Here is an 18020-nt window from a genome sequence, read left to right as displayed (position 1 = left end):
CGATAGACATTGGGGAGGAATAAGTAATAACTTAAGTGTCGTCTAAATTCCGTTTTAGTATAGGGTATGTAGACTACCTATAATTGTAGTAGTTGTGATTGGCTTTACTATTTCGGAAATGCGTAACTGTTTCAGCTTTATCGCTAATGTCGCGAATTTCATTGCAAACGGGCTTTTACTGAAGCACAGAGAGCAACAGATGGACTGCGCGAGACCGTGATATTATTTATAAGAAACGCACCGTCGATTTGATTTTCATGGATATCTGCAATTGACATGAATATGCAAGACGCAAACAAACAAACCGCGAAATAGATTCAATCTAGTTAAGAATCTGAGAATGTAGCCTTCTGGCTGATGAAAATTTTGGAAAACGTGAAATTAAGAAATGAGGCGATTCCGCTCCATCATTCACGCTCTTGGAATGCTGACTTAATTTGACAGTACTGACCTTTCATTTCTGCCTGCTATTTGACTACTCTGAATACTATCCGTTTCACCTCCTCGGAAATGATACTTCGAACTTAACGCAGTTATTTCCCGCCTATACGCATGTACGATTGCATATAAACAGCGAATACTCTGATAATGTTGTTAACTATAATAATAATATAATGGCAACACTTACAATTGTGCGTCAGGTATTACTTTGTGAACATTTTGGTTAATAGTGCTTTTAATGTTTTAGTTGCTTTGATCGCTGATATGGAATTCAATGTAGATGGCAGTTTTAACATGTGTAGCCTATTTGCTGAACCAGTTACGCGCAAATATTGGTCTTCTGACATTACTATGATATATGAATGCAATAAACCAGCATTCTCGAGAGAAATCTTCATTGATTGTCATACATCTCAAATCCCCTATTCATATCTTAACCCCTATCCAACATAAACATCCAAATTATATTTATTACCAGCAAAAGTGTGAATATCAGGCCAATGTGGGTTACATTATTGGCTATTTTCAGCCTTTTAAAAATATCAAAATGCACTGCTGATATGGAAATGTAGTTGCTGTGTTCTCTCTTTGGGAATAGGGGTATTTTTTTAAATGAGATTTAATGCATGCTGGCACTATTGCTCCCCTATATTAGTCTAATAGTTGGATAGCCACTGGTGTGAGAATGGCAATCCTATCATAATTATAATGTTTGGACCTTAGTCATGGTGCTTCGGTGTATGTGCTTTCTCATGTTTTCTCAGCACACCTGGCAGTGTTTAGGATGACCTCATCGGATGCCCCCTGCCTCTATCTAATCATTGACAACTTTTCATCTGTGGATGTAGCCCAGGCCTTTGTTCTTGTGGGAACGGGAGCGGTGAAGTGTGCCCACAATTGTGGTTTATCATGTGTGCACATTGGGCTTCTGTTGGTCAAGCGAGAACAGATGATTGTGTGCTGTGAAAAACACCTCGGTATTTGACTAACTGTAAACGGGGTGACCCCTTCCAACGGGTGAATTTGTATACAGACTGTGTTTGGATGGCAGATAAATGAGACATTGCTGTTTTCCTCGACCGTCACCTGTTTTCCCGCTCCACTGATCTGCGTGGTGAATTTGCAGTCAGCGCGTCCTCTCTGCTGCTGTCGTTCCCTATAGGGAAAGCACCTGCATGCTTCGTCGTGTGTACGGAGGGATGGAAAGCCTCAGACTGAAAGGAAGAGCGCTACGCTCCAACCGGGAGGGTTCGATTATAGCAAGAACGTACGTCAGCGTACGCCGCCCGTCTCCAGCTTCTATTTGCATACAGAATATGAGCTGTGGGTCCTCTGGTATTCATAGCCTGGAAGCTTTTTTTGTCTACTGAGTGCAGACAGCTGCTGGTGATGAGAAACATGTCATTTTGTGGGAAGCGCTGGAACCATCACAGCCAGGCAAAATATGATTTTTTGTTTTGTTGTTGTCGTTGCATACATTGACTTGTAAAGTGGCTGCGAAAATCGAACCCCGGTCCTGACGTGGTGACTGCGGAGGGTGTCGTGTTTTAGTTTTTACCGAAGCCCTGGCCGTAGCACGCGCGGCGTCTTTTGGGCCCGGTTCGTCGTGGCATGCGCGGTCGATGTATCACAGCTGCGAATCTTTCATGTCGCAGACGTCAGAGCGCGGGAGGATGGCGCCTGTCTGTAGACGACGACCGCTGAAGTGCAGCGGCCGAGCCGCCGCACGGCCTCCGAGACGGGCGTCGCTGCAGAGCGGACGCAGCGCGGGACGTTTCAGTCCAGCTGTCGCCGTCCTCGCGGGTGAGGGGATTGGCCAGCGGTGCCAGTTTGATGGAAAGCTGATAATCCGATTGGCGGGAGGAGGTGCCCGAGCCTCTTCCTCGGCCGTCCCTTTCTTCTCGCGCCCGGCACCGCGGGGTCATGTCTGTAAAGAGCAGGGGCGGTCTGAAAGAGCGGCATCGATCAGCCGCTGCCGCAGGAACACGCGAGTCCATCACGCTTCCTCGCCCCCAAGCGCTGCGCACAAAAAGCCCTGCTTTTTTTTCACCCGGTGGCCAACAGCAGACGTGTGAGATGAACGGATTGTTCCGGAAACACATAAGTGGCTCTGATTCCATCCTTAGAAATTATCAGGGCCATCCTAACAAGTCGTCCAAAAATCCGGCACTTTTTTTCACCTTGCTGCCGAAATTACACCGCGTGGTTACATCGTACCGTCCTGTGACGTGAAGAGCAGCTTAAAGTGTTGTCCGTCTAAACATGTTGTCTTTAATTATTGAGCATTAACCCTGGCAAGAGTAATCGATTCCCTTTCAGGAGGGTGACACAGAGCTGGTGGCCCGAAGGACCAGGGTTTTCAAAGGCGCTGAGGCCATCGTTCTCTCTTTCATCTCTGTTGTCCGATATAAATAACTCGGCTCTGTAGTGCCTTTGAATGTAACCAAGGTGGTGCTTTGTTCTTTGAAGATGTGCAAATTCCATGACAGCCCTTTTTCGCCTGTCTTTTTCAGATATTAAGAAGAGCTGATAAAAACGGTAAGATCACCGCCGCACAGCATCATGCTAGGTGCTAACAGGTCTGATTCTTGCCACCACTGTGCGCTACGCTAGCTTAGCTTGCTGTGACGTTTCCTGGGGCGAAAGGTTGAGCTGGCCACTGGCATAAACACTCTGTGGTGACATTTAGGACCGCAACCATCCCTGTGCCACACAATTCAAGTTTTCAGTGGTGGGTATGATTTCTGTTGAAGCACTTTGGGGCCACAACAACATTCTTTTTTAGGGCCACCAAGACCATAGGGCCGGCTGGAGTGAAAGGATTCCTTGGGCAGACATGACCTCTCAATTAACCACGGTTAAAAATAATGAACGCTGTTTCACTGTTGTCATGGAAACTCTGGATTGGCTATACCTCTGTGCTGCAATGACAGATGATTGATACGTTAATATTGTTAGACTGGCAGGTATAGCGACAAGTTGAAACACCCTTTGTTTCCACAAACACATTTCCCTTTGTGAAATGCAAATGATAGACAAAGGTAAAGCCAAGCAAATGTACATTTTAAACTGTAGCTTGCAGAAAGTGTGACTGATTTCAGGTTATTGGTTACCATTCGTTAGTTTGCAGAATAATATTTCACAGTACTTGTGACGGTCATGGTTCACATTTTTTATTTGTGTGCAAATTTATGGAATTTTTCATAGCAAGGAAAATAAGTAATATTGATGAGGTATTCATATACTACAGCAATTCTATATACTGAACATATTTTGTCAGTATTCTGCCTGATTTTCCCATGTTACTTCCTCGCATTGTTCAGAAAATATGTAATAGAGACAGGGATGTGATGCCAACTTACTCATAGACATGAAAGAGGAGCACCATCAATCATAGAGTATATTAGTAATAAGGCTGACTGTGTACACTATACTTCTGAAATTCTTGTGAGAATTACTAGCATGTAGCCAAAAAGTATCCTTCATTTTACCTTCAATGTTATTCTATTGGTTTTTATCAATGTAGCCCCAGATGGGTGGAGCTCCTCTATGTTTTCCACAAGTAAGATAACATGTTAAGATAACTAGACAAAGTAGCTGTTTTATCCATATTTTATTATCCCTAACATTGTGATAATAAATGTTAAAATAGTTTAACATTGGACTCAATATTTGGTGATCACTGTCTTTCTGCTAATTTCGTACCTTTGTGTATTAATAGTATGGAAGCACAATGCTGCTATGTCGATATTTTTACCTTATGAGAATATCATAGTTAAATAAGTTTAATATTACGAAATACAGTAAATAGTTATTTTGTCTTTGACAGAAAAGAAGACACCATTACCAAATTATTTATTCACTCATTATCATGAAATAACCAATTTTCTCCTTATTAGGAGAAAAGATACATTTTAGCCTAAACGTGTAACGTTGACACTGTGTGTTGATGGCATGCCAACCGATGCATCCATTTTAATTCATGCTTCTCCTGGTGGTGATCCACACATGTCTTTAAGCTGTGCAATCATTATTGAGACTCTCTTTTCCCAAGCCACTTATAAAGGACATACACAAGTGCTGTGAAAATATTAACGAGGGTAGCAGCACTACAAAAAATTATAATTAAAGCTCCTAGCCATAACAGTGTATCAAGGGTGCCAGACTCGGCTGTACTTTTAGGATGTGTTCATGTTTAGTGTGAACATACTCGGCTAACTTGATGACACGTTTAGTATTAAAGGAAGAGCAGAAATTGTGCTGCGAAATGAAGTACTGTGCAGTAGGCAAATAATAAGAGTGAAATAAATGTTTCACATTAAATCCGGCAGGATAATATTTAGTATGTCTTCCCCAGGTTGGCTTCAGAAAGTAACATTGCAAAGCTGGGATTCTATTTTAGAGCATCCCGTGGCTAGCTTTGCCATAACACATTTCTTCACTATTTCCCTAACTTGCACAAGTGTGAATTATTCCCCCGCCTTGGAAGAGCATTGTCTGAATGCTGTAATTAGAAAGATCCTACGTACGCAGGCATCAAAGCTTGAGGCAGATGTCTTTCGGCTCAGTCCGCATGTGAGTGGCCATTCAGCTGACCTCTCCATATTCAGATCAAAGTCATCTTTAGCCATTTTGCCTTTCATCTCTACACATGCTGTTTCCCAGCCAAAACATGGCCTGATTCCTTAGGTGTGCTTTGCCAGAGTAGCAGTCAGAGTGTCAGTTTTTTAATTTTTTTAAATGCCCAGTGCGCAGTTTAAGGACACCGCTCACGCATTTATGCCCAACACGTTCAGTACATCACATATGCGTACCCACATGTTCAGAGATATTTGTGAACAGCGGAGGCGCTGGGGTGTGAGCCACCTCGTTAGTGCATCAGTGACGCAGGTTCTCATATCGGCGGATTGTTCAAAATGTCGGTTTCCACTGCAGTCACATTTTGAACCTCATGCATGACTCACCCAGACTTGGTGATGTCATCGCGGGGAGCCTGAGGCTAGAATATGGCAACGGGGCACAGCCTTGCTCCGGCTCTCTCGCATACATAAGCATGAGCTGCTTCTCTACACCGCCTGAAGCCAAACACCGCGGAAGGTCTGGACAGCGCTGCCCCAACAAAGTATGAAACATAACAGGCCTCTTTCACTCTCTTGCTCTCTCTCTCTCCCCATCTGTTTTTGTTTTCTTTGGGATGTACATGTCAGATTGCAAAATGTGGTATTATTGTGGTAGTTTGGGTCCCTTATTGAAGGAGATGAGTTTTCCCCTCCGTTTCTCTTTTGATGCCATCAAAAGCTCTGTGCTCTTTTCAGATGATGGTAAGTTGTCCTTTGATGAGTTCAAGGCCTACTTCTCGGACGGAGTGCTGAGTGGAGACGAACTGCAGGAGCTCTTCCACACCATTGACACTCACAACACAGAGTAAGACCAGTTAACGCTATTATTCTGTTTGGTTGCCTGTTTTGGAAGTAATGTATGTGACAGGATACCTCCCTTTTTTTTCTTAATGTGCCTTGCATGTCACAATACAACTACCATTTTGTAGTGATTGTCTATTTTCATAACTTGGGAAACATCACAGTTTTCATTGTACCTCACTCATTTAGTGGAAGAAAAGATGGTTTTGAAATAAAAATGCAATACTAACAACTATATTACATGGTTCACTACCTTCTAGAAAATACACAGTTCTAAATGAGCTCTTCCATCTCATCATATGAATGCAGTTGAGAAGGTCACAACACCTTGCTTTTTACTGAATTGTTTATAAATGTGTTGCTCTCCTATGGTGACTTTATCCACTGCACTGAAGTAACCTTAAACTACGGTACATTCAATTAAACACGGACACATTGTACAAATGGCTTTACAGACCATTTTTAGACTGTTTTTAAACCCAGTGTGTTTTCCTTTCACAGAAAAATTGAACAGCTGTGCTTTTCAAAACAAGACATATAGATTGTTGTCTCATTTCAAGGCGTTTCAAACAGCTCGGTTGAATGAAACAGAGTTACAATAGAGGGCAGCGGGGACACTTTTTAATAATAGTTCACACACCATGCTGAGCCTTCCAAACAAGGTACACAGTTTAGAATTCTGCAATGTGTTTTTGGTTTGTCAAAGCAAAGTGGGTGGCTGTGAATAATTCTATACTGTCACCTTGTTAATACTGTTAATTATGTAAATTAAGATTATATATATCTTAATTGGCAACCAGTATAGTAATTGTCTGCATGAATAATTACTAAATTGCAAAAAATATACATTGTATACTTCACATTATATGCGTTTGTACTTCAAAATTATTTACAAGTACAAAAATACTTCTGTGGTCATTATGTACAGTACTTTTCAACTTAAATGTGAGCCTCTTTTTACACTGTATGCTTCTGCATCTCTCTCTACTTAAATAACGACTCCTTATTGTCCCGCTTTCCCATGATTTCCAACCCAGTCACAATTTTCAGTGCTAATGATTTCTGACCTCTACAGACAAGCCATGCAATGTACTGTAAGCTGCTAACAGCTTTTGGTGGTTTAACGACAGGGTCATTGCACAGTATGTATGTGGCACATTTTAAAATAATGTCCTAAGGAACCCTACCAGTCACTGTATTTTTGAAAACAATCTGGCAGATTGAATAGTACAGTGGTGAGAAATCACTGACTGATGAGAAAAAGTTTTTGTGGTCATAAATGTTGTTAGATTTGTACCAGTCCATAGCCTTTTCACAACAAATGGCTAAAGTTAACATAGCTGTATTTGGTTCATTGTAGGATATGTGACCTTCCACAATATTCATGTTATTCAGCAGTAAGTTGAGGTGGGCTGGATGGCAGTATTTCCTCACTGTCCATGTAGAAATGAATGGACTACTATAGTGATGGGGAAACTGTGTGGTAGGAGGTTATTTGTCTTTGCTGATGTATTTTGCTCTTAGCCAGGTTATTGCATGGAACATTATTAATTCATATTTGTACATTATATATAAATAAGTATGAATTGGGTTTGTATGGAAACCATTTTGAATAAATCTGAAGAATTTCAAAACAAAGATGGTTTTATAGTGTAGAATTTTTAATTATCTCTAACCATTTGATCATTCTCTGTAGAGCTGGAATGGGTTTTTCTTGTTTGCACTGCAGGCTTGAGCTGTTTGGTTTCATGGCTGATGGACTTTGCATTGAGCTGCTTCACAAATTATCGCCCAGTCATAGAAATAATGTCATGACAACAGGCTCTGCTCTGAATGAGTCAGGTCCACGGCGAGCTTTCACCTTAGAACACTGGGAAAGGTACAAACGAGGACATGCGGCCCACACAGCCGACAGGGGAGTGTGCGGCATTCCAGCAGTCTCCTCCTTGTCTGTCCTCTTTTTATTCAATCATTGTCTTCATCTGCAGCAGTGTCATCACCCTCATCCTCACCGAATTGATATCATCATGAACAGCATCACCATCATCATCACCACCACCATCATCCTCATCATCTTAATGAATTAATATATTCATAAATACCTTCGCCATCATCAACGTCTTCATTAATATCATCATAAACATCATAAACATCCCTGTCATAATTTTTATCAATTTCGTTATAAACATCAATTGTCGTTTGTTAAAACGTTCACATCTACATCATCAGCACCATAACATTGTCAGGATCATCGTGAATATTAAAATCATTTACAGCAAAATCAGTGTCGATATCTTCGACCTCAATACCATACCATCAATTGTGGGAGGGAATACATCGCTGATAATTTTATTTCAGAAATTAGGCCACGTATCAAAGAAAGACCTACAGGAGACTTACGTTACCTACTGAGCACTACAGTACTGCCACAGTGTATGGGAGCTCATAAATAGTTTATGTCTTCCAAGATCAGAGGATTTCCATTTTAACTCGGAGATGATCAAAGAAAAGAAAGTGATTGATTCTTCTGCTAAAGTTCAAATGGTTATTCAGTTCGTGAAGTAGCCCCAGTAAGAGATGCCTGGTGGACTACTATAAACAGTAGAGCCTGTCTTTATTACCTGCCAAGATGGCTGAAATGGAAATTGGTAGTGCGTAGGAGGAGAAGGGTCCCTGCCTAGCACTGAAAAATGCTTAAAATATACCGGACAAGTGTTATTATTTTGAGGAGTTTTATATATTACGAGAGCATAATAGCATGTGGGACAAAACAAAAAAAAAAAATCTCTGTATTTCTGTGAAAGGGTGTAATTAGGAACTTCACTCCCTCCCTTACAAATAGGAATTTAACATAAATTGAAGGTGGCAATATTGCTTGCAGAAATATAAAAACTTAAAATAGCAATTTCACTGATGTAAACTGGCACTGATGAAGAAAAGGGACAAACAAATGTTTTTTTTTCTTTCTTGCTTGTCTTGAACACTTAAGCTACTGAAGTTTGATATTCAGTGAGCTCCATAATATTTGGGACAAACATGTATTTTTCTTCATTTGGCTCTCTACCCCAAATTTTTTAGGTTTGTAGTTTAACAATTATGGTTGTACAGGTTCTCAGCTTTTATTACAGGGCATTTTTTACATTTTGGTTTGGTTTCACTATGTAGAAAATAAAGTACATTTTATACATAGTCCCCCTATTTCAGGACACAATAATATTTGGCATAGATGGCTTCATAGGTGTTTTTGATGAGTCAGTTGTGTTAAATTGCTTCCTTAGTGCTTGTGTAAGAGAGGTTTCTGTATTTAGTCTTGATTCTAGCCTTTTGATTTCTTTTGTCTGTTATTGGTGTTTATAAATAGAAAGATGAGAATTGTGCCAATGGCTCAAGGAAGCCATTATGAGGCTGAGAAACATTGGACAATAAAATGGGAATATCATTAAGAAGAGAGAGAGAGTACTGGTGAATTCACTTTATCGCAAAGGGCCTGGTAGGCCAAGGAAGTCTCTACAGTTGATGACTGAAGAATTCTCACCATAATGAAGAAAAACCCTCAAACACCTGTCCGACACTCTTCAGGGGGCAGACGTGAAGAAAACACTCTTCAGGACGCAGACGTGGATGTGTCAGTGACTGTCTGCAGAAGACTTCATGAACGGAGGCTGCACTGCAAGGTGCAAACCACTAGTTAGCTGCAAAAACAGGATGGTCTGGCTACGGTCGGCTAAAAAGTACCAAAAAGACCCTGCGGAGTTCGGGAAAAAGGTATTGTGGACAAACGAGACAAATATTCACTTGTATCAGAGTGATGACAAGAGCAAAGTGTGGAGGCCAAAAGGAACTGCCCAAGATCCACTGTCATCTGTGAAACATGGTGATGGGGGTGTTATGATTTGGGCATGTATGGCTGCCACAGGTACTGGCTCTTTTGTTTTCATTGATGATGTAACTGCTGATAGCAGCAGAATGAATTCTGAAGTGTACAGGAGCATCTTATCTGCCCATGTTAAACCAAAGGCCTCATTGGGCAGCACTTCATTCTACAACAAGACTCTGATCCCAAACATCCTGCTAAAGCAACAAAGGAGTTTTTCAGGGCCTCAAAATGGAAAGTTCTGACTGGCCAAGTCATTCACCTAAACTGAATCCAATTGAACATGTGTTTTTTATGCTTAAGAGAAAACTTAAGGCAACTAGCCCCCAAAACGAGCAGGAGCTGAAGATTCCTGCTGTACAGCTGTCCCCAGGGAAGATGCTCAGCACCTGGTGATGTCTATGGGTCACAGACAAACAGTCATTGCATGCAAAGGATATGTGACAAAGTACTAAACATGACCAAGTTAATTTACATAACATTAATATGTCCCAAACGTTATGGTGCCCTGAAATGGGGGGACTAAAAAAGTGGTCTCATTTCTACATGGTGAGACCAAAGTGTATAAAAATACCATTTAAAAAAGCAGAGGATGTGCACTTTAACTAAATGTGAATTGTTCGATTACAAATCTAAAATAGTGACATACAGAGCCAAATCAAGAAAAACTTTGAGCTCAGTGTAAAAGAATGTCACGCTTCAAAGATGTCTTGATGCACACTGGGGAATCCTAAGCACGCACTTACCATGTGCTGCACATTTCGGCGAATATCTTACTTAAGTGTAGGCCGATGATACGAAGTCACTCAAGTCATCCCGGTTTCCATGGCAGCAGGTTTCCCAAGCAGATACTCTGGGCCCTTTGTAGTATGTGCTGATGTTCTCGTGTGTTTCATGTGGCTCGGAAATCTAATAATAGCTTCTCATCTTTTTAATACTGTACGACCTGCAGGAGAGGCCTATATGTCGAAGGAGCATTTTCTCTGAACTCAGAAATGAAAGTGAAACCCAGTCTCTGGACAGCAGATGGACAATGAAAGATGGATGAAAGATTGGCTCATGAAAAAGGTTTTTTGTACACACTTGAAAGATGTGGCTTGAAAGACAGAGAGTTTGTGAAGAGGTACCAAAATCTCTTCCCCCAAAAAAAGGCTTGTGTTCAGTCATCAACTTGAGCACATCTAGACACGTCATCAGAAACATCTCTCCATTACATTTATTTTTACACGTCTTAAATGATTTTACAAAAACATGCAATTGACAGGGCCTTAATTTGTTAGCGCTGGGTGGTGTTTTTCTTTGTTGTCTGTCCTTTGTTGAATTTGTCTTTGCTGCTGGGAGAATCATCCCGGAGTGACTGTGTTCCTGAAATTGCAATATTGAGCTCCGCTGTGGAGATCCACGCAGCCATGGCTCATAAACACCACTCTTATTGACGCAATTAACTCCACCTCTTGTAGGAAAGGTATCTCAATCAGTGTTGTTTGGCAACAGTCTGTTTCTGGTATTAACAAGAAAGGGTCAGACACTGAGCTGCCTTGAGGAGATGGAATCGGTCTTAAACCTGAAAAAGAATGGGTGCAGACTGTATTATGGATTTTTATGTGCTGTTCACTGTGGAAGTTTATTGTCATTTGAGTGTTCTGAACAGGGATCTAATGTGGGGATCTGTGTTTTGAAAAGAGCAACGTGATTGCACATATGTCCTATTTTATAACTTTAGAGTGGTGATTGTTATTCTGTGTGTCAAGCTAAGTGCACATGATTAATTGCACCTGACTAGGTATTTCTATTTAATTTTTTATATAAAGCTTGTAAAAAATATACATTGAAACTGTAAGGTTCTTGAAGGAGACTGTGAAACCAAACATCACAATCAATAAAAAAAATTTCTGTGCTGTCTTTTTACAGACTCAAGTCTCAGCAGGAAATAAATATGGACACAGTATCATTTGAGAATTCCAAGCTTCAGTGCCATTTTTCCTAACCCACCTTTAATTATGTAGCTTCCGTGAAGATTGTGCCTTGATTAAATGTGTGCTATGACATTTGTGAAGAAGTGAGGAGCAGGGTGCCTGTGGGAATGACCAGAAGTTCTTTTCAAGCCTGTTTGGCCTTTATCCAAACTGAAATGAAGCCAGTGCAATCTGCATGCACAGACAGTGGAATTTGCATGTCAATTAGTGAGGACTGGAAATTCTACAAGTCCAAGTTTGGAGGCATAGTTGTGAACTAGTATTAATCAATGCTTTTTTGCTTAGAAATTATTACACTCACATAAACTGCATGTACAGAAACACATGATACAATGACTGCATTTATATAGCACTTTCAGAAGCTATAGAAACGGCTTTACAATGAATAGCTCTCATTGAACCGTTCACACACTCACACACACCAGCGGTGAAAGGCAGCCATGCAAGGTGCCGACCAGTTTGTTGGGAGCAATTGAGAGTTAGGTGTCTTGCTTTTGACACTTTTTGCCCAGAGGACATACGCACACACACACACACACACACACACACACCACAACCACACACACCTATCAGATGTTAATAATTCATTTTTATCCGAAAGTAGAGAATGTTTTTTTTAATAACACGTTTGATTTATCGTTGTATTATTCATGACAACCACTGCCTCGGGTGTCTGAAAAAAATTGTACATTCATTATCGCAACAGTAATGCGATATCCTGCTACCCACTGAGGTAACTTGTTTTTGCAGGATATAACCTGAAAAGACACTATTAGCGATGCGACGCTCGATAAATACAAGGAGCGAACACTCCGGGGTTTGCTCCTTGCATCAGAACATGTGTTTAAAATGTCAGCGGAGCAGGCCGGGGCGGCAGGTGCTCTGGAGATGGAGCGGCTGAGGAGAATATTGCCGGCTGTCAGACTGGGTGGATTTCTCTTCTCGCCAATGTTGATCGGAGGATTAAAGGCAGCTTTGCTGTCTCCCCTGAAGCAAATTCCTCCGCAGATGTGAGATGCGGAGCTGAATGACGTCGCCGTCCTCAAAGCCCGTCGCTCCTCTCATGTGAAGGCCCTAAATGAGGAGCTCGGTCAGCTGGGTATTCGTAATGAAAGCCTGTCGCAGATGGAGATTGTCGGGCCTGGGAAGCACACGCGCGTGCAAGTGGACGTACGCGGACGCGCACGGAGACCGTCCTCCTCTCTCGCGGGAAGGGCGGCGTGCGGCCCGCTTGCCTCTGAGTTCACCACAAACGAAGATCTGTACGTTTCCTTGTCAACACTTGGCCTGTCAGTCAGTGGGTTCGAGTGCCTGCTCGTTCCGGACGGCCTCCCTGCAGTCCATTCTGCGGACCCCATGCCCTGAAGCCGCAGCTAAAAATCATGCGTTGTCAGATCTGGTTGATATCAAATACAGCGTTTACTTCGTCAGTGCGTTTCCGAACTTTGTTTGGTGTTGTGCTGTCTGAACTGTACTGCAGCATGGGAAATCTAAATAATTCCAAAGGGTATTAGATGCATGCTCTATTTTTAAATCTAACCTTTTTTTGATGTTTTTTTTACAGTAATGTGGACACTGACGAATTGTGTGGTAAGTCAACATTTCCTTCTTGGTTGTTGTCCTATATTTTCTATAACATTACAGATTTTCTGCCTAAATCTGAGACTACATCCTTTATCTTAAGTCTGCAAACTGTCCTTTCTCTAACAAAACATTGCTTTCCCTCTTCTTTTTAAAGAGTACTTCTCTCAGCACCTTGGTGAATATGAAAATGTCCTTGCAGCCTTGGAGGACCTGAACACCTCAATACTGAAGGCCATGGACAAAACCAAAAGGGTATATCTCTGCTCACGCAGCTGTCGCTTGTTATGTTAAAATATGTTAAAACTGTTCATTTATCTGAGCTTTGAGAGTGGGACAAAATTTTTGCATGTTGCCTCCATTACCGTGAAGATATAATACGGCTTTAGATCCTGGAGCATAATAATCAACTTTGAGCACGTAACTGAGTAAGCCGCATTGCGTATGCACATGTCTAATGGCCTGTCTGATTTAGCTTTGTTATAGCTTAGCCTAGCGTTAGTGGAACAGTACATTAGCGCTGTCATTGATCGATGTCCATTAGATGTGCTCTGTGGGAAGAGGTGGGATTCGGATGTACAGGTAGTTAGCTGTGTGGCGCGGGATTGAGAGCACAGATCTGTGAGGCGCGACACCATTAAAGGCGAGCTCTCCTGTGGTCACTGTCGTGTTTGTAGGATGTGGATGAGATTTGAGATATGAGATATTGGTATTCCGATCCCACCCTCAGTCTGGTGGCAGTATTTCCTAATCTCCCTCTGCCGTTCCCTTGTCCCCAGTGTACGCGTGAGATGTGCAATTTGCAGACAGTCATATTAAAATGCCACTCTCGCATACAGAGAGAGAGAGAGTGAGAGAGAGAGAGTGTGTATGTGCAATGCGGGAGGGTTCAGCAGTATGGAGAAACAATCTGAGAGAGAGTGTGTGTATGTGCAATGGGGGAGGGTTCAGCAGTAGGGAGAAACAATCTTTGTTTTATTGCTGGGTGGAGTCTGTCTGATAGCAAGCTTCATGTGTCCAGTGACCTTTCAGCCAGATTTGATGGTTTTCCTTCTCCTTATGGGAGAAGCTTGAGGTGATGCCTTAAATGCCAATTAACTTGACTTTTTCTGTCGGACAACCTATTGTGTTCTCAGTTTTTTTCCCTAGGAAATTTTTACTGGTCCAGGAAACTGGATTCAAATTGTGATTATATTCCCCAGAAGTGAAATTGATTATCTTCTTAATATTTACTTAAAGTTTTTAACCCAGTTATAACCATTGATTTGGAATAAACACTATTAGATTATCGTGATCTGTTTGGCAGACAAGGACAGGGTTGGCGTGTGTCCTTTGCTCATTAACATTCATATCCGTAAGACACATCATATGTAAACTATTTCTAGTTGCTAGATTAGAGCCGGTTAGAGAAGATTGTCCCTTGCAGTAACATTGCAGTACTAGACATAACGAAAGACAGCAACATAAGCTTTAACATTGTAGAGTTAAACCTGAAGATCATTCAATGTGTAATGAGGTTATCACTGAACTACTGTACATTAGACTCTACAGCAGTCTGAACACCTTAACTAAGAAAGGCTTTGATTCTGCATGTCTAAGTTTGAAAGCTATTAAATTAGCTAGCTAGATAATGGTAGGCCTATTTACCAATCCACCAGTCATCTGTTCTCGATGAAAGTGGACTCTGCAAATACTAACTGTAAGGGTTGTTGCAATATTTCAGTGCCTGTGGACTCCTAAACAAACCCGTTTCTTGAGGGTCTCTTAATTTTTGGGAAAAAAGAAGGCATATTGCTTTCTCTGCATCCAGAGAAGGGGGAAAGCAAGCCCATTTCGGCACAGGCTTTTCTACAGTTTTCATCTAAAAATATTTCTGAGCCGATTGCAAAAAAGTACATCGGCAAATAATTCCCAGGTTTCAGTTTCCTGGACCTTGAAGTAAAGGATCAATCTCATCCAGTGGAATTGACATATTTACGTTACAGCATTGGGAACATGTCAAAGATGGAGACACATTGGGAGAATTCGAGAGACTATGTTACCGTAACAGCTCTCTTAAGCATTGCCAAGGAATTTACAATGAAATATGATTGCCATTGGGTGGATTTGCATATGTTAGGCTCGCTCTGCATGGGCAATCAGCGATGAGGCGCTTGCTGTCTTGCAGTTCAGTCGTATTTAGGCTGAATGGTCAAGTCAAGAGTAATCTTTTCCTATTTTCTGTTATCATTTCATCACCTTTATTGTGCTGTAGTCGATTAGGCACTCAGGCAACTTTTCTTCAGGTGCACGTCCGCAAACTGTGAGGCTGCCCAGTGGCTTGAGGAGTAAAGGCATTGAAGTTATCAAATTTTCATGGGTTTCTCAGTCACCTGATCTGAACCCAAGCAAAAGTTTAAAGAATACCCTGGAATGACGATCCAGACAATGTTTCCACTTCCTCAGCTAAGTGTGAGTTCATGGAGTTTCTTTTGGAAGATTGGGGTAGTACTCCTACAGAATTTCAGACACTGGTAGACTCTATGCAACTACAAATATAGCCTGTATTGGCTACACAGAGTGTCTTACCCCGTATATTGTGGATTAACCTGGGGTGCACAGCTCCTGCCTCCAGTGGCTACGGCCTACTAAATAATTCCCAGCAACAGGAGAGATTTGAATTTGAACCCCAAAATAGCTACTCAAGCAGTGGGTCTGGATCGAGTGAGTGAATCATTAAAAACACATAATAACTACCTCCCGTTTGGGGGTTCATGAATCCTCTTTGTCCCAGCACTAATGATTTCCCAGATATATCCAATGTACAAGGGGAAGGGATAGACCCGCTAACACAGATAATAATTTAAATTAATTTTTAATTCGTAACCTAAGTCCTTCAGATGAAATACAGGCCGCACGGCTCTCCAGGAATTTAATTACACACCCAATGTGCATAATATGTCTGTCTGGCGGACTGATTACAGTGGTTGGTGAAAATGATATAGATAGTCTGGGCACGGCGTTTTTTCCACGAAAGTGTAGCCCGACCTGACCGAATCTTCAGAATTGCAGAGCGACACAGTAAGGTGCGAGACTGAAAACCGCGCGGACTTTTGCTCCGTGCTGAGAGCGTGCGCTGCCGCTGATTTCTGAGGCCCGGGACTTTTGGATTTATGAGAGCGCTGCGAAAATAAGAATGATTTTTCCGCCCCCGGCATTTTCTGCGCCGCGTGAGCGGGAGTGTGATTGCAGAGGAGCGGTTCAGCCATGTGTGCCTGCCTGGCCACTGGTCACACATGAAGGCCCTGAGAACAGCCAATTTGCGGATCGTTCAGATATTTTTAAGTTCACATTACAGGCCTTAACGCTCAATTCAGATTGTTTGCTCGGATCCGATCTTTTTGCATTGACTGTCCGCATTCGTGTTTGTGATTGTGAGTGACGCATATCTGACGTGAGTGTGAACGGACCTCTGTCCTGAAAGAACCCGTATGCGTGCGCTAACAACAAAAAACATTGCGATACGTTCCCTCGAGTACAGCTTGAATGGAAGCATCTCCCCAAATATCTATTGAATAATCGACTTGTCTCACCACAGAATGCCGTCACTACTCTTGTCCTCCATTTTAAGTTAAATGCTGCCGACATCAAGTGATGACGACAGTGATCTGCACTGGTGCAGTGAATTGTGACATTTAAACAAGCACACGAATAATGATCTGACAGTGAAAGTACCCTAAGAAAAAATGTTCAGCCCTGCCTTGATGGGTCTTTATTAATTATTCGTAAGGAAACATTTTTCCAGCTGACAACGACCGTAAAACCTCACGCAGTGATATATTTCATGGACAGCTTCAAGCTACTGAATGGAAATTTTGAACTGGAACACTGAACACATTTAGTGGTGCTACAGGAATGTCATTACGTACACAACAACCATTTATAGCATCATAAACATTCAAGTATAATCCTGCTATACGTTTTCTACGGGTAACATAATTGTAACTGTCATTTTGATATCATTAATTTGGCACACAGACATATTTTTAACCTTTCTTACATATTTCTTGAGTTCTTTTTATTTTTATTTTTTACAGATTTATAGTGAGTGTGCTTTGTGCTTTTTACATTTGTACAATAATGACATAGACCCATATACCAATTCAAGATTATTAATTAGTTATCTTTAAGGGGAGAGAGTGGCCACCTGTGGAAAGCCAGTTGAGGAAGCTGTCCAGGACACTATGGTTACTATCACTATTCATTTTGAATTCATATGACACCATTTTGGATTGATTCCCAGCTCACATGTTTGTGTCAAAATGCATTAACCTTCAGCTGCTGTTAGCTTGGAAATGTAAAGCTCTGAAGACTATCAATCAGTTAAATTGGAGTTTGTTTCATCAGACGTAGTGTACTTGAATTATTCATAATAGAAATTGTGAGAGATGAGGTGCTATTGGGAGGTGCGTAATCAGAGCTGCTGTTTGGGGTTTGTTGGCCGTGGGCCTGTGTGACGGTGACTTTTAAGGGCCCATACACGTGTATGCATAAAAGCCTGGGTGTCCATAGATGCGTCCCTACTTCGTAAATTATGTTTAATATTAAGCAATTCATGTTTTAGCTCGACAGGAACTGAAAGCTCTTGACTTTGCTAATGGAGCTTGGCAGCCATTGTTTTAATTATGACCATAACTAAAGCTGTCGAAAAAGCGCTAAGTGTGGAATTGCAAAATGTAGTTAGATGGA

The 18020-nt window shown here is 41.6% G+C and overlaps 1 protein-coding gene across 1 annotated transcript in view; it reads left to right on the top strand.

Moving 5' to 3' along the window:
• necab1 (N-terminal EF-hand calcium binding protein 1) overlaps window positions 1-18020 on the top strand; it is a 36149-nt gene that overhangs the window by 503 nt on the left and 17626 nt on the right. The window contains exons 2-5 of the mRNA XM_035431238.1: window positions 2955-2979; window positions 5757-5865; window positions 13276-13301; window positions 13450-13547. Of these exons, the coding sequence (XP_035287129.1) occupies window positions 2955-2979; window positions 5757-5865; window positions 13276-13301; window positions 13450-13547 (258 nt within the window). The remainder of the gene's footprint in view (window positions 1-2954; window positions 2980-5756; window positions 5866-13275; window positions 13302-13449; window positions 13548-18020) is intronic.

Source organism: Anguilla anguilla, chromosome 8, assembly GCF_013347855.1.
Source record: "Anguilla anguilla isolate fAngAng1 chromosome 8, fAngAng1.pri, whole genome shotgun sequence".
Taxonomy (NCBI): domain Eukaryota; kingdom Metazoa; phylum Chordata; class Actinopteri; order Anguilliformes; family Anguillidae; genus Anguilla; species Anguilla anguilla.
The sequence above is the reverse complement of the archived record's forward strand: the minus strand, read 5'-3'. Positions and strand labels throughout refer to the sequence as shown.